Source organism: Syngnathus leptorhynchus, chromosome 6, assembly GCF_054491065.1.
Source record: "Syngnathus leptorhynchus isolate UIUO chromosome 6, UIUO_Slep, whole genome shotgun sequence".
Lineage (NCBI taxonomy): Eukaryota > Metazoa > Chordata > Actinopteri > Syngnathiformes > Syngnathidae > Syngnathus > Syngnathus leptorhynchus.
The window spans coordinates 4,515,501-4,542,732 of record NC_141200.1 but is presented as its reverse complement, the minus strand read 5'-3'; the positions used below and the strand labels follow the sequence as shown (position 1 = coordinate 4,542,732).

The following is a 27,232-nucleotide window of genomic DNA, read 5'->3' as shown; positions in this document are numbered from 1 at the left end:
TTCACTGACTAATATTAACGTGGCTGCAAGCACCACTTTGTTGAAACTTTTTGTAACGGCCCACACAAAGGTTCAATTAATTTAATAATCTATCTATTCTTAGAATGCCCCACAATCTAACTGCCCTTAAGTGCTACGTACGGCGCACGTAGCAATCCATTAGCATGTTGGCCTGCTACTAGACGGCTAATAGCTATTAGCTGCTAGCGAGTTCCAATATGCCACAGCCTCTCTTTTAGGCACCGTGCGGAAATCCACACAAAAGAGACACTTGATGTGATGGAAAGAAAGCGAATATTACATTTTCTCGCCTGTCAGCTAACAAGTTAGAGATCTAGCTAGCTAACGAGCTTCCTCAACCACAGCGGGGTCATTAAATATGTTAGCGGCATGTGTTGTCAAATATTCAAGACATTTTTTCTGTCCCTTTGAGAAAAAAATAAATAAATAATCAAACTAGACCAAGACCACTTCCATATTGTTTTTTTTGTAAATTACATGACGTTAGTGACGTGAATGCTATTGGAACCAATATGATGCATGAGTATACTCGACTCTCTTGTGCCAATATGGCATTTTTTTTCCCCCTGACTTCATATCTCCTTTACTGTTTCTTTATTTTCCCGCTCACACTGCCTCAGACGGAGTTGAATGAAAACCCGCCTTTGATGTCTGCGATCCCATAATGCTGAGCAGTCGAAATCCGCACGCCTGTTATCTGGAGAATCTTAATGATGACGGCTAACTTCACAATGGGTTAACCACCACGTCTCCATGTTCTCACTCTGCACACCCACAGAAACACAAATTAATAGCGAGCGGGGAAAAGAAAGAGAGAGGCAGAGAGAGAGAGAGAGAGAAAAAAAAAAGGCTTTGCTCTAATAAAGCAGATTCAACAAAATGCCGACAATGTGATCAGCACAAACGTCAATGTAGAATATCACCCAAAGCTTTTGTGAGCATTCCAGCTTTCTTCTTTCAGCATGTCACTTTTTTTGCTTCACTTTGGCGGGAAAAAAAAAAAAAGATTCTTGGTCGGCAATCTTCACATCACTAAGCGTGCACACTTGTTTGTTTTTGCTTCTCCTCACATCGACTGTTACCTTTTGAAAATGATGATTTCATCACATTTGATGATTTGTAAACAAATTCCCGTCTATTTGAATTTTGCCGTGATACGTAATTCGTTTCCCAATATCGTGTAATCGTTAACAATTTATCACAATTCTGAGTGCTCTTGTTTAAAATAAGGCTATGAAGGAGACAACTATATGCAAGGTTTGTTTAGTAGTATCCTGCATAATTCAGTTATTGTTAAATTATGCATATGAATTTCACTTGGCTTAATTTGTGCCCGATATTGCATCAGCGTCTGCAAAAAAGCCACCAAGGAATATTGCTGAAAATTGATTTTGTTCTCCATTTCAAGAGTGTGTAATTGGTGCGGACGTGCGCCTCGGCCTGAAGCCATCTGATACGGTCGCGGCAAATAGCTGTGATGACGAGAGCGGCGTGCTCAGCTGAGATGGAGGAACCTGACGATGACGGAACAAGGACATTTCCACGATGCCCCGCCCCCGATGTTCTAGCGTCGGCATTGGTCAGGCTCATAACTAGAGGAGCTCCGTGACCTCCGCCTCGGTCGCCCTCCATGTATCAAACCTTTGTGGCGACACGACGGCGCTACGACAATGACTTTGTGCGCACGGACGACCTGATGCGTGATGGATAACCTGCGCTGGTGCGCGGGCAGGCCGCGTCCTCCTGACCGCTCCTCGCCGCCGACCTCACCTGAGGTGGCGGGAGAAGAGAAATGAAACGGCTGGCAGCAGATGGAGCCCGTTTACTTTTTTTTTTTTTTTTTTTGGCAGGCCCATCCAGGCATTGTGTCCTTGTCATACGTCAGTTACTCTTGTTTTCCAGTTTGACAACACTTTGCGGCGGACCCTTTCAGCTTGGGAGGGGACGCACAATAGGGGACGGGGGTGAGGGAAAAAGGCTGACGAGGCCTCTCTAGGCTTCTCTGAAAGACTGAGAGGAGAACCAGATTAAGCGGCAACAAAGGCTGAGCAAACCCCCGTCTGCACAAAAAGCTGTCATGCACCCCTTCCGCTTCCCTCGCCGTTCTCCTCCTTCGGAAAACATTCCGGGCCCCCAGGAGGTGATCAAAAGGAGCTAGGAGGAACTTATGGAAAGAAAGTACATGTACAAAGGCCATTTGCAATTTCACAAAATGGCAGATATAATGCATTTACTGAAAAATGAGGACCTGCCATATTGTGCTGAAGTGGAGAAAGGATGGCCGGGAGGAAAAATGGAGAAAAATCACGCTGGCCTGGTTTACGACAAATAGATAGCTCTATTGATTTCCCTTTAACAGCCACTGTCCATCCCTCACTCTTGTGATTACACTGACCTATTTCTGAAAAAAAAATATATATATATATATAGATTAAACCAAAACATCCAAAAAGAAAATAGTCCTTTTGTGGAGCAAACAAAAAGGGGGTGATGAAACATAACCTTTGGTGGGGGTGGAGACGGAAGAAGAAAGACTGTCCATTTACTTCTCTGAGAGGAAAAAAAAAGTACCATGCTGGGAGCAAAATAACTTTCCACAGAAAGAGCGTCAGCGCTTTGTGGTGTCCTGCATTGTCAAGTCAACGAAAAATAAAAACAACATTAAAATGAATGAAGTCATATTTGAACATAATAAAGGCAATTTTAAAAAAAAGGGGCTTGTTTGAATGTTTGCTGTCTACAGTATTATTATTTTTTTGGGGATTTGTTTTGGTTTTTGCTTTGCTGTGCTTCGGTGTTGTACACGTTTCCTCTGCGCCGGTGCGTCTCTACATCTCCACCGACTTTCTCCAGACTATCTCAGTTCTCAACTCTGGGGACCCGACGGCGGCTGATCATCATTACCAGCCCGAGTTTAACAACGCACTGGATGCACTTCCCACTTGAGTGCAACTAGCAAATCCCCACAGAGCTGAATCAAGGCAACAATGTGATGAAATACCTTCAAACAACATGCGAGCGTAGAACAGTGAAACGACAGCTTACAGAGCCCTGGGCCGTTCCACAGGAGTGCGCCCGTTGCCAAGCAAAATTAGACAGCAACTGGGACATATTATTCTCCTAAATTGGCAATGTACAGCGCTATTAAGGAAGACAAATTTCATGTTTGATCAAGTCAAACAAAAAACAGAACCCACACAGATGAACAAAAATGCGAACAGCATGTGCAGCTTCATTTCAGGTCAATTACAATCGCGTCTAAGGATAAAATGGAAGCGCCAAATTTAAACACCCATTACCAATAAACAACAATAAATGTGGGGGGGGGGGAAACAAATTAATGCAAAATAAAATCGTATCAGATTTTTTGATTCGTCGATGGAATAATCGATTGTAAAAAATATTGACAGTCATAAAAGTGACAGATAGAAGTCGGGCGGTGCAACATGACCGTCAAGCATTAGATTTCATCACAATAGATTGGCGGGACTATTTCTGTGAAGGAGCCCGTTTCTGGCAAAAGAAACTCGATAGGAGCTGCGGGCAAATAAATGAAGACGCGGCTTCAAAGCCATGCTTCTCAATCAGTGTAAGAACTCTGTCAGCACAATGGAGATAAATACACAAGTGGTGGACGGAGACACACCACTTCACTTCTGAAAGAGCGTCATGATGATATTGATGTGTCTGAGTAGTTTGAGATGAGACAAGTACTATATACTGTCCACTCAAAGGACACTTGATTAGGTACACCCGAGTCGTATGGTAATTTGAGGTGAGTTGTGATGTTTTTAAATGTGGCTCTACTGTTTTGTAACATCGTTAGAGATTATAAAGTGTGTTATTTCTTTCGCTGACGGAATCGAGCAGATCGGTTTAAAAATAGTACGATGAAAGAAACAGCAATTCAAGCATAATTTTGCATTCACATTGTAATCGGCAGATCTGTTCGCTTCGAGAAGAGCATCCTGGCTACGTGACCTCTGGATGTGCGCGAGCCACCTTGTGGCTATAGTTCACGCATCTGATGTGAGATTAGGAGTGAGACGTCCAATCCTAGCATCTGATCTGCTATAGCACAACATTTCTCTCAACAGGTCCAAATTCATTTGATAGCGGCATGGTCCTGCCTGCGGGGAGGTGAAAGCGCGTGGATCTAAAAAGTCTACACCCCCCCTCGTGCAAAAACGTAAAGAAATGAAACCAAGAGAAACTATTTCAATTTTTGTTTCCATCTTGAAAGTGACCTTATAACAACTGAATTGAATGAACAGAATAAAATATTTTTAACAGAAAACTAGCTAGCTAATTACCAAGCTAGCTAGCTAACTGGACTGTTATGTGCAATATCAATGTTTATTTTCATACATTTTCTAGCTTGTACGCACGACAACACAACACTTTTCGGCAGCCACCATTGCTTTACGACAGCCACTTTTGGACAAACTAATAGAACCTAGTTACTTAAATACTCTTGATAAATTTACATTTCCTCAAATATTTGTCAAATACAATGCCAAATCAACAAGTTTTTACCAATAGAACTTAATATTGAGCGCAGATTGAAAACTGATTCTAGAGCACAGTGTATCACTTAATATTGGTCAATAAACAGAAGCGCAATTAATATATCAGGATTTCCGAAAAATATGATAAGTAGAAAAGTGTGTCTGATCAAAAATCAAGCTAAGGCCCCACCACAGTCACATGAGTCTCTGTTTTCATTTGGAATACTCCATCTCATGATAGCTCAATGATGAGTCCACTCGGGCGGGTGGAAAAGCGATATGGAGGAGAGAGAGCTCGAGGAGGCTGCCAGCGAACAGCTGCCCCTGTAATTTATATTGATGAGGAAACTGGCATGGAGGGAAGCTTCCAGCAGTTTGATCACTCAGAAGAGCCGAGTGAGGGAGTAAGCAAAGACCCAAGTCCATCCCAAGTGCTCCACCTTGGCCCTGGAAGACTTTGTAAACACATACGTGCATACATTGCATATGCAGTGCCCATCACACAGCCAGGAAGGATTACGCCCATATAAGGAGTGTGTTCCCACTTGATTCTTCTTATTCCAGCCTGATCATTGTTTATTCCACAAGTTATGAAAACACCTTGAAATCCCATTGACCACTAACTGGTCCTTCATCTCCGTCTTGTGGACACACTTCTGACGATTTGCTTCCTAACCACGAGGCACACCAATCAACTACTTGACTTTGATTTCCTCCCATGGACAAGATTTGAATATTTCCCAGTGAAATGAGACAGAATAGTCCAGTTTCTGCCCAGGGCTTTGAACCCAAGACTTCTAAATCATGCACTTTGATTTGAGGCTTCTTCCGGTGTGAAGGTGCCTAGCGCTACGCTAATTAAGATAGCGGGTGGTGGATGGCGGGTCGTGGCATTTCTGTTTCACCTTCACCCATCAATAAAAAAAATTTAAGAAGACCATAGTGCCTCAAGACAAGCAAACAGTTTTTTTTTTTTCAACCAACTGAGCTGTTTGGGTAAGCTAGAAGTGTAGAAGATCAAATTCTTTGCCCTTCTGTCTGATGTAAGAAGGAGCCGTGGAGTTTTACAGGATGAGAAGCAGTCGCTCACAATCTCTCACAATCTAAAACACTCGGACCGCTCTTATGGAAAAGCCCTCTGGCTTCCCGCTCGCCGGCGGTTTCGTCAGAGTGATCAGAGCAAAATAGATAGGCGTCACGCGCACCTTCTGCCATTCTTTACTCGGGTACACAGAAGCATTTAAAATTGCCTTACTTCACCAATGTCATCAAAAAAAGTCAGCAAATCCCTTGGAAAACATTGATTTCTACAGATGTGACTGTTCATCAATTCTTCATGAGCAGTCTGAAATTGAAATGGCAGCTTTGGTTTGATAGGGAAAATCGCATTTGATTGACACCATGTAGAAAAAAAGAAAATGTCAATTCTCAGCTTTAATCGACGCTGTCCAACAAGTATTAATTCCAAATTATATTATTGTGTTTGTAATTTGAGAGTATTTTCTTCTCCTATATTTGCATCTTTCATTGTTCCTTATATGATTGACTTGACGAGTCTCAGCTCTCACTTGCTATTGCAGTCCAAGGTTAGCAACCACAACAAGATGCCACATCCGTTTACTGAGCTGCAAGACCTCTTGCAAGAGAACAAAGAGGCGCCTCAGCACGAAGGCTGCGGCGACGCTGCATGATTAGCAAGCGGTCATAAGACAACATTTTTCATTTCCTCTTTGTTGTATTATGTGCGGGGACAAGTAAGTCAACACGATATTCATTTGGTAAAATCATATCCAAACAATACTCAAAAACATCAACTGAAAATGAGGTCAACATAAATTTGGAACTTCTGTTCTATGGCGATAAACATGGCGAGTTGAACAAAGTATGAAATAAAGTTGTCACAAAAAGTCAGTCTACTTACATGTGTGTGTCTTCTTGGTTACCGAGATACCTGCAAAGACAAAGCAAATAAGAATTGAACACCACAAGGGCAAAATAGGATCATGCAGAGCAAATTACAACCTCAACAATTAACATTGTTCAAAAATAAAACATCTTCCTCAACCTTATTATCTTTTGGTTATACTTTATGTAAAATGGAAATAACAAATCTTGACCAGTGACTTTCAAAACAAGCCATTAGCATTTTAGTAGCATCAGTAAACACCCTGCAGTTCAGCAGTCTAGTGTCTTTGGAGGGGGATAGCCCCCCCTGCGGACCCCCCCTCTAGCTCTGCCAGTGGTAAAATGTCTAATCAACATTTTGAAACCTTTTCATAAATGCAAAGCTAACATACTTGCAAATATGAGTGTGAATGGTTGCCTGCCTGTGACTGACAGCTGACCAAACCAACAACCCCCCCCCCCCCCATACCCTTCACACTCAATCTCAAGCTTCCCTGTGACCCTGAACAGGATTATCGGGACAGAAAATGGATGGCTGGAGCAAGGGCAATGTATCAGTGCATATTTGTACAAGACAAGCTTCAACCATACAATCTCACATCACTAATCCACAGACCAGCTGCAAAAAAAAATATGTCCGCCTATTAAACAAGTTGGACCTGAATGACACCTAGCTGACCAAGGCCACTTCCTTTGTCAAGCCTCCCACTTTTCTGTTCCCCGCGCCTGTTTCTTCGATTCCGCAACATCGCCCCGTCGCCTCGGGAGGCGGATGCAGACGAGCGCACGGCGGTCCCTCCGGCGTCCCGCTTGATGCTCATGCTTTGCGGGGCGAAAGCAAACTAATAGATCCCACTTGTCATGTGGAAGCAATGGCTAATTTTTCTACAACTCGCGTCGCAAACTCGGGGGACGGCGACTTGACATGATTCAATAACTCGCTGAAAAAAGGCGTCTGGCCGGAGATAACAATGTTTCAGACACATTTGAGGAGGGATGAAATGAGTTGAAGTGCAACGAGGGGGAAAACAAATACGGCCCTGAGCCTCCTATAGAGAGATGGCGAGTAACAGATAACTGATAGCGACGTCACTGAGCGGAAAGAGACAAAGGAGTCACACTCTTTGATGGACCTTTAGAATTATCCCAATGCTCAGATCCAGAATCTTCTGTTCTTTCCGACAGCTCATATGGTGAGCATTGTCACTAATGTTCTCACATGTGCCACGTGGTCCGCATTGCACGTATTCAGACAGCTGCAAAAAAAAAAAAAAAAAAAGGGGCAAATGGAGGAAATGACAACCCTGTTATCACATCAACGTTGTCTTCAGTTATCATATCCATGCGTTGTGTATGCGTAAAAGATTATTATTTTGTAATTAACCTCTTGGGGAACATTTTCAACAGAAAAATAGAATAATAGAGTGGACAGAAACGCACTACCTATCTCGCTGAGAAATAAAGTGTGTTGAAAAATACAGATTTCCTCAAATCCTGTTGCTCTAGGTTAGTGAAACCAGACCAGGTGGTTGTGGGGGGGGGGGGGGGGCGTTCTTCCTCCTCTAAGTGTCATTCACAGCCATGTGATTGGAGGTGGCAAGGAGAAAGGGCCACAAAGCCAAATAATGAGTCAGGCGGGTGAGAAAGAAGGAGCTAGCTGTGGGCGCTGACATTGGCAATGGCTGCCAGCTCATGTCTTCTCTACTGGATGGCAGGTTCAGAGGTCAGTCTGGAGGTGAATTTCTCCTTGGCTGATAAAAACATGCCCGCAGCCAGAGGAATGCTTTTCTCTCTGGCTATTATTCATTTTAGGCATAATGGTAAAAAAATAAATAAATCATGGGTTAGGTTTGACGATGACGCTTAAAATCGTCAATGTGTTATGGGGAAGATGATAAACCAGTAAGATAAATTTCATTTGATGGGACACACCAACAAGATGTGTATGTGTGCCTTTCGGAGGCGTGGCCTAACGAGTCACTTAAGTGGCCTGCATTTAAAAATCTGAATGTGACTTTTAGCCTGCTGTAGCTTCTTGCTAAAAAGTGCATTGCCAATTGTGGCCCACCATTTTTTCCAACCTCACTCATCAATCCAAAGTCAAATTTCGTCTCGCGACACAAAGCGAAAAAATTAACAAAGCGTCAAGGTACCATCGCAGACGATTATTTTCCCACGCTAATGTGACAAAATCCTTCACTTTACATCAAAAAACATATTACAACACTGCCCCTCGCCCACCCCAACTTCGCCATTGCTGAATTCCTATTTTTAAATTAGCATGTGTCACACTGGAAGGAGCGCCACTTGTCACGCCGTGCCCTTTTGAACGGTCACATTTCCCCTGCATCAGTCTCGTGAGACTTTTCTCTAGCTATGAAGAAAGCGAGGTACTGAGTAGGTGACTGGAGGTTAACCTCCACCACATCTATCTGCAAGGGGGTGGGTCGAGGGGAGGTGGGGGCACATCCTGTAAACATGCCACTTAGACAAGAGAGCGAGCTGCAGCAGGCACGACGGCTTCTCGCCGGCTTCTCGGCGGCCGGCGACTCAACGTGACAGCCCTGTAATGAACTCTGAGGCTCACGGTGGGCCGTACGTCATAATTTCAGGTTTCTTAAAGCCTGACAGGGAATGATTATCATGGATGGTTATTGTCACCCTGCCTCCCCGGGAGATGAGGCGTGCTCTGGGCTTGTTGCGCCGTGACATTCAAAGTTACAGTCTCCTTCATATAATGGAGCTGTCCTCTCAGCGCGCTAATGGGAGCGATCCATTTAACCTGTGCCAGAAACACACAGACGAGGAAGTTCCTAATGCGAGGCCGTCCCGTGGGGACGTCACACTCGTCCACCCCCCTCTCCCTCCGCTACCCCTTCTGGCTGCTGCCTTCCTGCTGCTTGATTCATTGACTGGCGCTCCTCACTTATCCTCATTCACTGTTCAGTCTGGGGAGACAGGAAGGCTCACTTTCCGTCGCTTGCTACGCACGCCGCTACTGCACGGCCGACGCGCACAAGGACACAACTGGCGAAATGGGAGAAGCTAGTGAAGGAGCGCAGACCCGACTTAAACATCAACACCATGCAGAGTCCTTGGAAGTACTTCTTAAAAGTCAACAAATATTAAAATAGGAAGAAGTGAAGCATTTTTGGATGGAAATTCCTGATTGGTCCAAAAAATGTAGGGTACTTAGAATTGATCCGAGCCCAGTTAGCGATACACTTTTTTTTTTTTTTTATTCAAACCAGATGGCAGTTGTAAACAGCCCTTCATTTTTCCTCAAACTCCTGAGCTTGTTGGTGAATGATGATCTCTTCCCAAGCGCATACTTTGACTACAGCAGCTTGTCTTGCTAACAGATTGATGTAATATTCCTGAGACAAAATCATTACCACCGATGAATGTGTTGCCTTTCTTAGACAAAAAGGTGTGATTGTCGGACATGTCTTGGTATGATTCATAGACCGACGCAGGTTGGGCTACAAGAAAAGTTAAGTCAATAAATGCAAGTGGGCTGGAGAAAACTCGTTTTTTTTCCCCCCACAGTTTTAGAGAAGGCCACATTCCATAGTCATTAAGACATCCTCCCTTTTGTACTGACACACTAATTATCTATTATGACTAAAAAGTATACGTGCAAAAATATAGTGATTAAAAAAAGTACGATGATTCTAATCAGCTGCCCCCCTAATATACTAAAACACTGAATCCGTGGAGAGGACGACTCTCCAGGGGGGGCTCAAAGGAAAAATGACTTCTCTGTCTCCAGGCGCTGGTATTTCTGGTCATTTCTAATTGGTTTTAACTACAAGCAACCAATCGGAGACTCCACAGGTTACTTTTAACGCATCGCTATGGAATTGTCTGCAAATAGAAGATATACATCCAAATTAGTTTTAGAGGACACCGCCGTTGTCTTTCACCAACCGATGGGAGACAGTAATGGGAAATCTAAGCGCACGAAAAGACTTCCGCGGAAAAGTTGAGGCATCCCGAGGGGACGGCGACGTTATCAGGGTGACCCTGACGTCGTCCGAGTCGTTGCTGAGTTAACTTCTCGTGTCATATGTCTCTCAAGCTCACATGCGGTTCTGCATTGCTAGGCCCGAGAGTCTCCAGGTGAGACCGGGGTGTTGTTTGGTGGCTCGTGAATTATACATGGCGGCGGAGGAATTGACGCGGCCCAGAAGGGCCGACAAACAGCAGGCATGGCTGCGAGGCAGATTGAAGACTCCGACGGAATTTTAATTGCACCTCGGGGAGCGCGTGTGATAAGTGCTATTGTTATTGGTAGGACACGGCTGCACACGTTTACCTTTGTGAGAGTCTAAATAAATGGCACCGGGCAACAAAAGGTGCAAGGCTCGATGCTAATAATTATCGAGATGGTCCTTTGTTCAAGGTTAGACAACAAAGTGAGTTTTATTATTGCTGTTTAACAAATATTTATTCTTAAGAGAATATGTGAGAATGTGATTCATAAAAACAGCATAGGTGTTGAGGAATAAATCGGATTACAATTAAAAGGAAAAAAAAAAACAAGTAAAAATAAAGTTGCACTTTATTGGAAGCCATTATGAGTGATAGATATGATGTCATCGTTTTAAAATGTTGAGATGAATAAGGATGATTCTTCAAAATGATTAGATACACGATGAGAAAATGTCTTCGAAAAATGAAACTAAGTGGTTGTTGAGTAACACACCCAGCGGTCCATGTGGTTCTTTCACAGGAACACACATGCTTGCACAATCACCCCTGATAATGATGATAAGCTGCTGTTGACATGCACATATCATTTTTTGTTTCATTATTAGTCAACCTCCTGTACAATTCTCATGTTAACAAAGACACAAACTAAAAAAATACTTATTTTATTGATATCGGTTTTTTTTTACTTTAGAAGAATCGGAATTTATTGATGTCAAATTACAACTATTCGTGTAAAATACGGCTTGACTAGTTTTTCTTTTAAGTGTGGCTCTAATATTTTGATCTTGTGGTACTATTGGTGTAACAGCTGATGTAACGCTGCTATCGCAGATTGTGTAATTTCACCACATAAAAATGCCAACCGTATATATTTATTAGCTGGTATAGAAATAAATCCCCAAATGGTTTAGCCTCGTAGCAAGTCTGCGTCTCACTTAAAAGACAACTAAAGAGGTGCCTAACATGCTGGAGTGCAAAATGAGAAACCACCAAGTTCTTTTATTGTGTGCTACAATCCGTCGGTAAAGGTGACGAACCGCAACATGAGGGTTTATGCTTCTCTGATGTCGCTCGCTCTGATCCCGGCTCTGGTTACACAAAAGCGTAATTCCCCCATGTGTGCGAACCGGTTCCTAGAGGGCCTGGCGGATGCAGGAAGGCCCACGGCGCTGGTCAAAGTCAGGCCAGGAGCAAAGGCAGCCAGACCTCTGTGTACTTTCCTCACGGGTGGTTCTCAGCCCAGTCGTAATCTCTCTGGGATGCAGTCTCAACCAAGCATGAAACTCAATAGCCTTTTAGCCTCCACTGTAAATAAAGACAAACCTTATTTAGTGGACCACCCTGCCTATTTTAATTTACTCCACAGCAGTCTGCTCTCTGATACTGATTCTTTCATAAAAGACATGTGTTTGCCTAACAATGGAGAGTCATCACGCTGTGCTTTACGCTGCTAACTAATTGAAATTGAACCGACACTTAAGACCTCCGCATTCTCGGGCTGACCCCGTTAGCTTGAGCCTCAGATTAGCTGGAGCAATGGTCGAATATCCACTTCTATAAAGAAAAGAAAACACCCATTCCTTGTTCTCCAATAGAAGCTAACAAACAGAAGTAGACTGAAGAGACAGTGGATAGCAAAGCGGATTCACAGTGATGTGGAATTTGCAACATTTCTGCTTGATAAGTATTCATATCAGCACTTTGGGATTTTGGATTGATTGTACGTTCAAATAATTAAAACATTCTAGGCAATAACATTTATTGTTATCGTTACACTTGATTACAAAGTCCTGCTAGCAACACAGCCATCTTGTTCATAGTGCTAATGCTAGCTTAGTTTGCTAGCACTGCACAGACTACATTCAGATTTGCTAACAGTTAAAACACTGCAAACTCGCCCTTCAATGTATAAGATATTAGATATATAATTGACCCAAAATTATTTTGAGGGGAATTATTTTACATTCCAGTGGCGCTAGATTGTCCAACATTTAAGAATGTGAAGTTGTTCTTTTTTTGTGTATCACAATTCCCACTTTGACAATTTTGTACAAGCTAGCAGTTGCTCTGCTTCTGCAATCGCTCTCTACTTCCCCCCCAGAGACAGCACTTTAACATTTCTATTCACATTACAATACATCATTTTATCTCGACTCAGGTCGACAGCTAAGCAGGGAATGCATTTATACAGCTCTCGAGGCCTGAACTCCAGTTATGCTAGTTTTGATAATAATGGGCTGTAATATCAGCCAATATAGATGCTCCCCCTCGGGCGAACCTATTAAGAGGAATTTAAATATTCAGACTGAGCTACGGTTAAATAAAGAGAACATTTCACTTGTTGTCTTGCTAGCAAAGGATGATTCATAGGCAACGGACCTCCGCAACGCACAGCGGTAGCCTGAATTTGCCCAAGTCATTATCGCAGGTGAAATCTGAATGTTTGTATTCATTGTTAGATTGGATATCAAATCTCGTGGGTTTCGAAGAGGTGAGTTGATGTGTGCTCTGACAGTTAGTGACAATCTGTTAGCAGAGTCGTGCTGCTATGTCAACACAGTGTGTACACACTCGTTGTATAACCCCTCAAGGGGGAAGGAGACCGGCACTTTCATGACAAACTCATGTCAGCTAATATCACCTGAATATAAAAAAAGCTGACTCGGAATTATATTGAAAGCCTTTCATTACCATCACTCATTCATCCTCAGCTCTCATCCGGCAGAGTGCCGAGCGAGCAGGCACTTGTCTAATGAACACGGGTCTGCGGGGAAAGATCACGGCGAGCGAGTCCAACTCCCACAACAGTGGACTCGTGGCTCTGCTGATGAGGACTTGGCTCTAATTGCCCGAATGGGAGGGAACCACAGCCCCATTAGGTCCGGTCTTCGCACTTGCCAATAAGCCAAACTACCCCAATGAAGCCTCCCATGTAATGAAAACTTCCTCCGAGATAAATTACACGTCTGTCAATTTACTAATTAATATCACAGACGTGGCTTTTGCCGCTTCTACACACCGAGGCAAGCAAATGACGTTTTTCTTTTTTTTTCTCGAGCGCAGGAAAGGCATAAAGGAAGGAAAAGGCGAGGCATGCAAGCACACCGCGACTGGTTGCAGTTATGCACGGCACTTAGCGCCGCATCTATTTTTCATGTATTTCATAATTAAAACCTGCGAGTTCTCCGAGCCCTTCGCCGTGCAGATCAAAGGTAGTCCTATTAGTGCGGAGGGTTCATCAGTGGAGCCACTCTTCCGTTTTTTTTAAGCAGCAGAGCCATGCTTAAAGCACAAATATTGTGTAATTACACATATGCGATAAGGCGACAGCCACAGAGTTGGACTATGATTAATAGAACATAGATCACAGCTTCTTTCCTCTTCTTTTTTGGAAAGCTAACACAACCGAGGATTTTACACACAAGTGTGGAAGCTAAAGGGGCTTGATGAAAGACTCAATGCATATTTCACATGGTGCCTCTTGTACTGCAGGTGGAGTATGCTTAAGTTTGAACCCCCCCCCCCCCCTTCCCTCACTTCCCCACGCATTCGCTATGTAAATGTAATCACAGGATAACACGGGATAAAGCTCTGCAGAGCGGGAACATGATTCCTTCTTTCTGCGGGGATATACAAGCACGTCTCAACAACAAAACAGTCAGTCCCACTTGGGTTATTTATTTGTCCCACTGACTGTGTGGTAACTTGATATCATAGAAAGCCCTTGGAGAGATGTTACATTTGTCCAAAACACAGCATCAATAAACAGACAGAAATGAGTATTTTTGAATAATCAGATAATATTATTGTATGTCTAAACAGTGTCTTGTATAGCGAATATCAGTTTGGAATATTGTGCTTGTTCACTGCTCACTAATAATTATTTGTGAGCGAGGGCCCTGCTTGGCTTCAACCAGCAGAGTCGCTGTTGAGTCAGTCTCAGCTCATTCTTGGCTTGAAGATGAAAGAATATGACATCAGAAGAAAGACAGAGTATTCTCGGAAAAGAAAACACAAGGAGAATATGCGAACTCCATGCAGGAAGTTCTGAAGTTGAGATTCTGCAAGGCAAACATTCTAACGCTAAGTCGCCGTGCTATGTGTATCTAAAACAAACGTCATACACTTCTCCATATTTCTGTAAAAACAATCAGTCTAAAAAAAAAAAAATGCTGATTGTATGTAGCTGTGCGCCGTCGGCGTGGCTGTGTGAGACAATTTCACGGCAGAATCAGAGGACCAACCTTGCACTGAAGTTGCATGAAAGAAGAACTATAATTAGCCGCAGTAGCATTTGCATGCTCACAGCCGCTCGACTCGTTATGCCTTCTTAATGAAAACAATACCAACTCTGGAGCTTTTAGAGCCGAGTTAACAATAGAGGAAAAGTTATGAACTTCCCTCCGAGTTCAGAAGGTCACGCAGAGTTCACCATAAAAAAAAAAACTGCCGTGGACACAAACAGACGCACGGCTTAAAGATGACGCTCCCGATATGCACTTCAAAAGTTTAGGCCTAAAAGCAGAATTTTTATCTGGAAGTCGAATGGCGATAATGCATCCTGCAGCCAAGGCAGATTAACAAGAACACAATAATCGTAAACAAAACAGCAGACGGGAGGAAAAAAAACCCCATCTGTAAATAAAAATGCCCTTTCTCCGGTCTTATTCTGTGACACGTCACGGTGACACACATTTATGCTAATTTCCCGGTGTGAGCGACATGATGAGATAACAGACTTTGGCAACAGCGGGCTTACGCTCAGATGCAATCACTGAGTCAGAAGAGGGGGGGGTTGGTCCGAGACTCGGGGTCGGATCGAGTCTCCACGCCAACCACGGCCTTAGATTGCCAGGAATATGAAAGCTTGTAGCTGCGGCCGGCAGAAATAATTAATAGCATAGTCTATAAGCATTCCATTAGGTGCAAGCAGCTGTCATAAACATCTTAATTAATTTACAAAGCAAGCAGCTAGGGAATTCTGGCGACGTAAAAATCTGCTTCCCTCTGCCGCTCCATAGCGCTGGAACAGATCGGGCTTTTAAATTTTTAAACATGCCTTTCATGTTCTCCAGAGCACTAAAAAGCCTTTGAACAGTCAGGTTGTTCAGAGATGCACCTAGCGGTCCGATACTGGCCGGTCCGTGCGCTAACTAGTCTTCCTTACTAGCGTATAGCGACAACAGGTTTTGGCTCTCGCTCCAAGAATCCTTTTTTTTATTTTTTTTTTAATCGGCCTTTTCATTCTTTGTTTTTTTTAGATTAAACGCCGCAATGTTGCCAATAAAGCCTGGCATGCCCATGTTTGTAGGGAAATTATTTCTCATGAGAAATTAGGAAGATTTTTTTTTACAAAGATGATGACACCTTGGGAGGTTATTTTCCTACCATTAAGGATTGTTATTTTTTTTTTATTATTCTACAGTGGACCCTCCACTTGCAAAAATCTGTGAATATTGAGATTAATTTTAAGATTAAAATGTACGATGTATGATCACAAAACACAGATTTGAAAAAAAACTGGACATTATTTTGCCAACCCCCAAAATACTTACCCACAAATATGATTATTTTTTTTTTTTACCGATTTATGGTTTTGTGTTATAATCTTCTCTCAGCCAAAAAAAACCTCCAGTCAGAAAGGGTGAGATTAAAGCGCCCTCATCATTATAGCGCAAACGTTTTAAGAGTATTTGCACCTTCCGAAGCGTGTGACACTTAGTCGAGCTGACCCAACATTTTGGAGGGGAAATAGCTGAGACAAGGCTAAAATGCTTTTTTTTTTTTTTTCTTCCTTCCAAAGAAATGCATCACAGTTCTGCTACGATTATATTACATTTTGAAAATAGCCTAACACCTATTCATGTATCGCAATCGAGACTCCATTTAACTACGCTTGACAACGACAATATTCCAAGTGGACGTTGAATTTTAATGTGGCCATTAGTCGCTGATTATAACCAGCCATCACACATACCCGCTCTGATTCACCCCCATCCGAACTTGCCTCCGCCTCGCCATCTCTCTCCATTTCAGCCCGTGCTCTATTTGCTTAACCCAGCCAGTGTGACAGCACTCAATACTAAAGCACTCCCAAGGCACATGATCAAAGTCAGCAGTCAATTCACATTACAATGCATTGATTTGATGTTTCCTAACCTCCCAGGCCTTTCTCTAAAGCTGCCAAGGACCTTCAGGATATTTTAGTGTACCCCCCCCCCCCTTTTTTTTTTCTCTCTCTGTGTGTGTAGTTCCTGCAAGGGCTTGATATTGAGATGATTCCTGTTTATTTGATATCATTTGAGTCACTCTAATAAAAAATAAAAAAATCATTCTTCCTACTTTTCCAATCAAATAAATCCGCCTTCTGATCAGTCTGCCGTTTGTGATATTGTTTCAGCGTCAGTCACTCCCCTTGCTCCGTACACGTGGCACGCTTCGTTTGCTTCTCATTATTTATTCATGTGCTAGTCTTTATTGAGTTGGCTTCTATGCTTTAGCGACTGCCATTTAGCCCCAGTGGGCCCTTCACAGCACGTCCATGTTTTATTCAATTACGACAGAGTTCTCGGCAGTATGGTGCTCATTCACTGCACACCTATACCGATTTTTTTAATTTATTTTTTTATCTCTGCATGGATGTGCTTTGACACTTTGTGCAGTACTGTCCATGTTCAACAACTATTTTGTTTTGCTTTCAGGGGAAACAGAGTTGATTGTTTTTGCGAATTTCTAGCCACTCTGAAGTTGTCCAATTGCATTAAGATCATGAGCGAGACACAGTGACACACTGACCTAAAGGCACGCAAATGGAAAGAAGGCCTTGAGATACACGTTTGATTCATTCTCTCACCATGCTTGTAATTCAAAATACGTGTATCTAAAATCATCTTTTGCTTCTGAAATGATTGGAAAAGCCAAAATAGCACTCGATAATATCCCACTTGATAAAACCATACGGTAATGACGTCAAGTCTTTGTCACACGTACTGCATCATATATATGCTGCTCCCTTTGGTGGCCACCTATGAACAGTATAAGACAGAAATGGATATGCGTTATTCCAAATAAATTTTAGGCAGCCCTTCCCTCGTTGCAGAAGCCAATCAAATTGCTCAAACTCGAAAGAGACTCATAATAACACAACAACTGCACTCTGAGCTCATCAGTACGGCACTAATATTAGTTGTGATAGCAGAAGACAAAAAAAGAGTGTGACTATTGTCTGCCTTAAAGCACAGTAACACAGATGCTAATTAGCCTTGGCATGAAGCTAGCAGAGCATTTTCTCAAGATAAGATATTTTTTATTTGTCCCACACGGGGGGAATTTCAGTATACAGCACCCATAATTTAAGCGAATTAAAAAGATGTTTGGCTGTACTTACACAAACTGTAATATTTGTATTCTGAGTTATGAATTACAATACTGTATGTATTTAAAAAAAAATCTAATCATGCTTGTTAATACCCATCAGAGCTTAAACAATTGGTGGATCACAATGATATGTTATTATGGTTATACAGCAGAAGTGTATTAGTATTTTCATTAGGACTGATGCTTCAGCAATCAGCATATTAAACGTGTAATTTGTAACAAGCATCAGACCTTCACATTTGAGAAGCAGATTTAGTAATTTGAACTGATTAATTATCGCATTCACAAACTACTGATTGATTTTCTGCCTCACTTAACTAATTAGCATAGTTACTCATATTGTGTACGACCTGATAAAATGGGACAACTAATTTAATGTCACTTTTAACTGACAAAATTGCATCCGGCAATCTTGTTCCTCTACCGCTAATTGACCAACCTCAGGGCACAAACAAACTTTAACAATCACGTTCACAATTCAGACAAACTAGAATCTCCAATTAGTCCAACATGGAAACCCGACTTAAAAACGAAGGCCTGAGCCCAGATTCAAATCCCAAACTGTGCGGCGAATATGCTAACCATCTGATCACCGTGCCGCCATCTAAATTCCATTCGACTGAAGATGAATAAGCAGAGATAAAAAATAAATAAATAAATCCATTGTTCTTGCTAGGGTGTATCTTGCAGTGGGTCTTAAAAGCACTATGCTATTGTTATTTCATGAGAAGGTCCACACACGTAACCGCAGTCTGAGCAGCGGAGGGTGAATTCTGCTGCATGGCTACACAATACACAGACAACACATTTAGAGATGTCAGCGCCCAACTGGAGAACAGTCGCTGAAGCGAACCCACTAACCCTCGTGACTTCAACACGTCTAGCCGGGCTGCTCTGGGAACCCCGGTTAAAAATGCATCGGGTGTGCTTGACGTTCCAAGAGTGGACGAGTGGTCTCGTTGGTGAAATGCCACGCCTGCTGCTCACCCTGCACTTACATAATTTACAAAAGTGAAAGATGGAGAATAGAGGTGGGTATATGTGACTAGGATGGGGGTTGACTATGAGGGGGAACCGGTGTCCGATTGCCATGTGAAGAGACAAATCCACCAGTATGAGAGGAGCTGACGCCACAGTTAGCTTTGATGACTACAAGCTGAGACGCTCTTACGACATGCTAACACACAGCGGAGAGACCCCGCCCCCTCTTTGGCGTAAGTCAAGCGAAATGCAGACGCAACAGGAACGAGGCAGAGCGTCTGAGCACATTAGAGGTGCACTGAGCCAAGACGGTGGCGTGGTTATTTATTAATCAGCTGAGCTTAGCTAACTGCCTGCTTAGATGAACAGCACAGGCTTGCCACATAGCAACATGAAGACAGCAACGCTGCTGCTATATGTCGATGTCAGCTAATTGTATAGACTAATTCAAGGCTATTCAATTACAAATTCAGTCAGGCGAAGCAGTCGTGAACAAGTTCGAACCAATAATGACGATTGTCACTGTCAATTTCATGTTTTAAATTCAGGGTCAAGGGTCAGCGCTAGCCACACTTAAACACAATACCGTTAGCAATGTGTTGCATTCACAGCATCAAATACTGTAGGAATTTTATAAATCTTGCAAACACGAGCGGTCACGCTCATGCCTCGAGATTCTTGTACTGCATTTCAAATCATTTTTAGAGTGAAATTAAGAAAAATACCATCTGTTTCAGCCTCCCTTATAACGCCACTAGTATCAATGCTATCTGTTATCCCATGAATAGCGTTAGCATTAAGCTAGTGCCAGCATTAGTTTTAATTATCTTATTTTATATTTATTTTTTATAATAATAATTTTGAAAACAATAATTATTATTCAAAAAACAAACATTATTATTATTATTATGTACTCTTCATTTTTCAATGTTTATTTTGACAGTAAACTATGACTTGGAATAGGATTAAACAGCTTGGAGCCTCTTTTTTTTGGAAGAATTGTTCACAATCTGCCAAAATGCAGCTCATTGAGAAGGCAGTTGGATTCACTGCCACCATAGAGCAAAAATAAATAAAATAAACAAATACAAATCATATGAATTACTGTATCTCGGACCAAACCCAAGCAGACCAAACTATATTTTTTTGCGTATGTGCAAATATTAATCACCTCAAAGAGGAACTGGGGTACACACAATAACCAAAATAACTATGTACTTTTGTAATTCATTGGCACAACAACAGTCGGCATAGATATTGTTTTGTTTTTTTTGTGCCAGTTTTCAACGCCTCACAGCTACAGTGTCAGCACATTGGGATAGTGTTGAGAATCGTAGGCTTTTAACTGAGAAGAAACATGTTAGTGATAAAAAAGAATTGAATAAAATTCTCAAGTGTACCCCCACACCTTGCACACACACCTTTCCCTGGTGTCCTTTTCACTGTTGTTTTGGCAAGCTGGCTAATACACAAGAAAGCCTTGGCACATATTCTCTCGCTCCCTGTACAAGGGGAAGAGAAGAGCCCCCGCCAGGAATTTGAGCTACTAAAACTAATTGGAGGTTTGCACCTGATCATTTGGCTCTCAATTCAGTTTAGATTGGCGATATTCAAGCAACACTGCAGCATAGTGCATGCCCATCTTTATTTTTATGCTGAAAAATGCAGATTTTTGCAACGCTGCACGTATTTTTGTGATATTTCTGTGACAATATAAAATGACACAAGATGGCGTCGAATTCAAGGAGGGGCAACATTTAGCCCAGGTTGCTCAAGCTAACAATAGACGGTGCTTTCGTAATTGCTCGCCAATTGGTATTTTTTATCAGTTGCCAAGGTGTCATGAGCACTTTCGGTGCTTTCATCACTTAGCACAACTTATTTTCTCCTGAACCTCTCGGACGGTCCATTTTCATTGATGAGGTGGTTAGTCTGCAGACTCAAGCCCATTTGAAGCGAGAAGCAAAAAAACAAACGCCAGCAAAGTATGATTATTTTCCCAACCTGGTGAAACATTAAAAAGCAATCTAATGTAGAGATATATAATTATTTTATGAATTGAAATGAACAACATAAAAAGAACCTTTCAAAGAAATGTTCACATGAAAAAGATGGAACTGAAATTATCTAGGGGCTTTTTTCCCTCCTTTCTTCAGACTTCAGAAAAACGAAATTTATTTCTGCCTTCATCTTTAAATTGGATGCAATTTATTGCCCCTCCAAAGCTCATTTTTCACTGGCTTGCAGGATCCATGGGCCATGGCAGGCAATGCGTATCTGCCCGCCTCCACTGGCCTCGGGTGCTAATATGTGGAAACTGGCTTGGGGGGGGTGCGGAGCCCAACCAATGGAAGAGAAGATGGAGGGATGGCAGGAAAAAGAGGAAAATCAAACCAAGGGAGAGAAAATAAAAAAAAAACAGAAGCAGTTTGCTAACCATCAGACGTTTGGAAGCTGTCAGCTGACTGTGAGAGCTCTGGGATGTCAGAGACAAGAAAAGAGAAGTTATATAAGGAGGCTGCTGGAACACGGGGGGGGAGACTGAAACTGCAAGCAAGGGACATGAAAACACTATTTAAAGTGACAGAGACAACACGATCAAAGCAAAAAACAAACATGGAACATGGTGTCGCTTTCAATGAGACCCGGCTGAGGCGGGTGATCGTCCGACGAAGGGTTAAGAAATAAGCGGGTTTGAAACTGGGGTCAGAGGTCATTCTCAACATTACCCTAACTAGAGTTTTTGATGTAAGTCAAACACGCAAGGCCCCTGAGCCGATTATGACAAGCAGCACCACAAGCCCAAAATGCTAATGCTAATGCTACATACCGACAGACGGCGTTGTCTAACAAATTTAAACCCAGACTTACCTGTAAGCTATAAAAACACATTTAAAAAAGATCATTTAAAAAAAAAAAAAAAAATCGACATTTCAAAAGTTAAACCTCGTCTTCAGTTTTACACTCCCGAGCCATATCGTGCAGAGCCATGATGTCATCGTGGCTTTAGCCCAGTCACCCCAGCATTCCACGCTGCGACCTTGACGTTATACTTCCGCAGAACGGCGAATAACTATCGCATTTCTCCGGCTGACAGCTGACACCGAGCGGCCCAGGTGATATACGAGACATGACAAGTGATTCTAATTAAATGTAGAGCTTGTGGATGTAAAGTGGCAGGAAGGGAACAAATCCTGTCCTGGCAGCGAGCAGCGGGCCTCGCTGTGGAGGAGATGAGGCGGCCTTGTCAGGGCTGTCCGGTGAACCTGAGCTCGCATCTTGAAGGGGACTGACAGCTTTCAGCTGGAGGGGAGAAGGCACAACACGAGCTGAACACAAACAGGCTGTTGCCATAAAAAAAAAAAAAGCTGGGAGGCGGGGGTACAGAATTTGTCCTGTAAGTATACGCTAACAAGGTTGGCAGTAGCAAAAACCGATGACATGTCATGACTGCATCTGTGACTGGATTGTCTAAAATCCAAACAGAACACGAGAAGCAAGACATCTCCGCTGATGCTACACCTCACTCGTGTTTTCACCTTGACTGAATATATCCAGCTCAGACTGCTAGAACAAAGAACAAGACATGCTGGGAGATTTTCACAGACAGTGCACTTATTTATTTCTTTTTTTTTTTTTTTCTCAGGACCCAGCGGTACTCCAAGCGAGCATGAGAGTGTCAGTATGCGACACAAGACTGCACTTTACAGAGGACACTCACAATGCTTCCAATCAGACCCCTGGAGACAAGTCTCACCAAATCAGTTAACCTTTGAACCCCCTGGAACAACTCGGGTCCCAGGAGTCGAGGCCCGGCGAGCTGAAAGACAGTGTGCATTACGTTCGGCTTGATTGTCACAAGGAGTTTGATTGGTTGGACCTTGTCCGCTCGGTAAAATGAAGAAGCGGCTTTCTATTATGAAGCCATCAGATGCTTCCCTGGATATAATACAAAGTTACGGCTCAATGACTTTCTTCGTTGACACAACTGGCTTACAAAGTTTTCTACGTCATGGTTCAAAGTAACTCATTCATTATATGTCATAGCTACGTGTAAACACCAATGCAAGAAACGTTATGTTTACCCAGCTAAAAGCACAAATTTACAAGACAGATTTTAGACAAGTATTGATGGGGAGGAAAAAAAAACAGCATCAGACTTTGAAGTGTAAAAATAGAACTACAATTCCATAAATCTTCATCAGCTGTCACATACTGTGTATAACACGCTTAAATAGACTCAGAAGAGATCAATACGAGCGCTGTAGCTAGAATTCGGCCTTTAAAAGGAAATTAATGATCAGGTTGGACAAAGAATTGTGGAAATTAATTTAACATATAACTATATAAATATATATATATATATAGTTATATCTTAAAATAATTAAATAATAATAATAATTAAATAATATGTTTTTATATATATATATATATTTTTTTATACACACACACCCATACACACGCACATTTATTATTCAAAATGCTGACACTGAAGGGACCTATTTTGTTAAACAATGTGTGAATACTAAATGAATGATGATGTAGCATGAAACTATAAATTAATTAAGATGTTAGATGATGAGCTTGAACATTTGCATAAAATCTATACAATGTAACACCGGTTTATGTTTGAATGATTCCTACCATTTAACTGCTTATGATTACCGAAGATTAAATGCTTTCGACATTACATTTGGCCAGTTTGTCCGTTTTAGCTGCAGTCCACCACAAGCGTTCTCTTTGGCCCGCCCCGCTGTCCGACCCAATCCTTCTATTTTGGGTGTCTCACAAAGCCGCTGATGTGATTAGAGAGGATGATGATTACAGTTACATAACAGAATCGAATTAATTTGTGGCCTGAACACAGCGGTGGCAGCAGGAATTCACCCATGCTTTTTATATTTTGCCTTTTTCATGTTGACTTCTGTTTATAACCCGCTTTGTAGGCCCAACCCCCCGACTTATTGTACCCACTAAACCCGCCCAGAAAAAAAGGCCACGCCTTTCTTATCAGCCGGCCCCTCCCTCTTGTCAATTAAAGTCACATCCAGGGATTAAGACGAAGTAGGTCAGTGGGGGAACATTGCAATACAACACGTCAGAAGTCACCGAGTCGACCTTGTGAAACTCAGACCGAATCGGAGAGGGCTTATGATGTCATCCCGCCACGACCAATGAGGAGCCTCCAAATAGAAGGCAGTACTAACAGCTGACATGAAGCCCCCTGGAGGCAGAAGGGGGTATTGCAAACCTTCTGTATATGTATATACATGTATATTTTTTTTAAATCAGGGACATTTACCAGTTCCCATTCAAAATGAGTATTGGGGTGGCTTTTACTGTGTGATGGAAACTCAGCAGGAAAAATCGGGGGAGGGCTGCGGGGTTGTTGAGTGGTGGTGTGATGTTGCTGTCAACAAGCGATCAGGCAAAGAGAAACAAATTAACTTGTTTTTTTTATTTCATTGTGAATCATCAAAATTTGCTGGCCTGTTCAATGCACACCTGCTGTGACAGTGTGGAAAAATACAAGCATGAACTGCTTAAACCGTATAATTGTTTAGGAAAACAGTGACTAACGCGACAAAAAGGCTGAACCAAAGAAACTATTTGTAGTTGTTTTCTTGATAGCATGACTAAAGTGTGACCGGTTTAATAAACATTTTCTTTGTAATATATTCCGTGAAGCCCAACTACTTGAAACACAGTGTTGTGATTAATGTTTTGCTTGTGGAATAGGAATCAATCCAAAAAAGAGGGCGGCCATTTTGACACTTGCGGTCGACTGAAAATGACATCACAGTTACCAGGTCTCAAGTCACAACCAATCACGGCTCACCAATTTCTAAAGCTGGACTGTGATTGGTTGTGACCTGAGACCTGGCAACTGTGGTGTCATTTTTAGTCAAGTGGCAAAATGTCTGACATGCCTAAAAACAACATATTATTGGAACAAAATTTTTAGAGTTGACGTCCGCTTTAAAGAGGTACGCCGACTGGCAAAGCTGCAGTCGCACCAAAGTCATAGTGATTTGTAGCTCCATTTTTAATGCTCCCCGATGACCATCAATATCCGAGGAGAAGGAGTCGAAATTATTGAGTTGACATCAGAGTGCGGAGACATCCCCGTCCTGAGCTCATAATGGAAGCTTCTTCAGTAATGGGGCAGAAGCTATCTGCAGGGCTCCAGTGCAAGGGACACATTGCTTTCAATAGAAATATAATATTAGCTAATGCTTAAATTCTGTTTGATTCTCTGATCTGTGCAGGGAGTCGATAGCATGCGAGAATAAAATTGTAGAACGAACAGTGTTGTTTAATTAACTGTAAGATGACTCAGGAAGGAATTAGCTTTGTTGTTGCTACCTTCTTTGACCTGACTCTTTTGTGTTAGCTTATGCAACACACCACATGAACTTTTCTATTTCACGTTCATGTTGTTTATTCATGTTCATTTCAATTACACAGCCATGAATGAAAAAATGTGCCTTGTAGTTTTTTTTTTAATAGAATTGTTCCAATCATTCAATGATTTTTATTCTTGGATATCTATGAAAATGCAGATTAAAGTCTTAAATGAAGCAAAAGAGGAACCATACGGCACATAGGAGCAAAACAAGTTATTTGGATTTACGTTGGGCATTTGATCTCCTGAAAATAAGGGCTTCGGTTTGACAAGTTGCAAAGTTTCACGCTAGTTAGAGTCGACTAACAATCTGCCCGCTCGCTGTACTTAGCGGGACTTCCGACATTAGCATTTCATTAGGGCAGGGAAATCAAGAGCAAATCACTGCATTCCCACAGCCTGGGAGCCATTTTTGAAAGATACACTTCTCTTGATGAAAAACACAGACGGAGACATTTTTTTTAAATAATATTAATAAAAAGTGGTTGCATTATCAGGAGTGCAGTGAGTGTAATGTAATTGTATATTTTTTTAATGAAAGAGTTTTTCATTATTATTTATTATACACGAAAAAAAAATTCAGTTTATTATGGAGCTTCATTATTGAACATGTCATTAAAAATGGTCTTCTCTATAGTATACAACATTCTGTATGTATACATGATTGGTCAAAAGTTTAGGAACAGCCCAATTATTCCATTTGAAATTCATGCAGTTCATTTTAATACAAAAAAAACGTATTCTGAACTTTTGACTCGTTAAAAAAAATGTAAGATCTTAACACACTTGTGGCAATCTTTCTATAATAAAAATCAAATATTCTTCAGGATGTTCTTCCCAACTTCATTGCATAAGCCCCCATAGGTGCCGCGAGTAGCTGGCTTTGCTGTCGCTCCGATTTATTCTAAACTCAATAGAGTTCACGTCTGGAGACAGTCAACTTATGTATCTTTTTTTTTTCATTTTTTTATTGGACCACATTTGTGGCCCGTGATTATCTCACAGCACCTAAGCAACCGTGTCGTCCTGAATTCATCTGTTTAGCATGCGTCGCTCACTTGCGCGTTATTAGCAAACATCCGCACCTCAGCATTTTCCCGCCATTCCTCGACCGGCAGATGACTGGGACAACCGTGATTGTCACCGTGGCGAATTGGCGCAGGTCACGGTTGGAATCTTCCTCAAGAATTCATCCCAGGCACTTATCATCCAAAAACATCGCAAGATGGGAGGATTATAGTATTTTGATGAGACAGATGTCGGGGATAATATGCCGCTAATTTTCTAAGGCTTTCACATCTTGCAGCATGTGAGGTTGAAAGGCCCAGTCAGCGTGAAAGTTGGCCCATTCAAGCTTTCAGTTGAAAGCTCAATTGTTAATACAGACTCGTAGATGAGATTATTGCCTATTTCTTCTGATAAATACTGCGCCATCCACCCTCTGATCTAAAAACTGAGTGTCTCTTCAAAAAAAAGAAAAACACTGTGTTTTATTTATCAAAGGATCATGAAATATGAATAAGAAAAAATCCCCTACATGCTCTTGAGGTAAACAGCAATATGGCGACCCTCTGAGGAAATGGCGGTGACAGTGTGAAATTCCGCCGACTCGTCGCGGCGAGGATGAAAGTCTAAGAAAAGCAAAGGGATGAAATCTGCATCCCTCAAAGAGCCCTTCCGCTTTAATCTTTTTCATTGTGAAGGCAAACGAACGAGTGAGTCAGATTTACGTCACTATTTGTTTGCTCCCTTTTTCCGCCCACAAATGCCTCGTCCTCCTTCCTCATTTTCAGATTCGCCTGCGGGATACGAATCGTTT

General features: G+C 42.0%; 1 protein-coding gene across 2 annotated transcripts in view; it reads right to left on the bottom strand.

Annotated features, from left to right (window-relative positions):
• Positions 1-27,232, bottom strand: part of roraa (RAR-related orphan receptor A, paralog a) — a 140,736-nt gene that overhangs the window by 43,840 nt on the left and 69,664 nt on the right. For both annotated transcript variants that reach the window (XM_085914213.1, XM_085914214.1), the window contains exon 2: positions 6,451-6,480. In XM_085914213.1, coding sequence (XP_085770339.1) covers positions 6,451-6,480 — 30 coding nt within the window. The remainder of the gene's footprint in view (positions 1-6,450; positions 6,481-27,232) is intronic.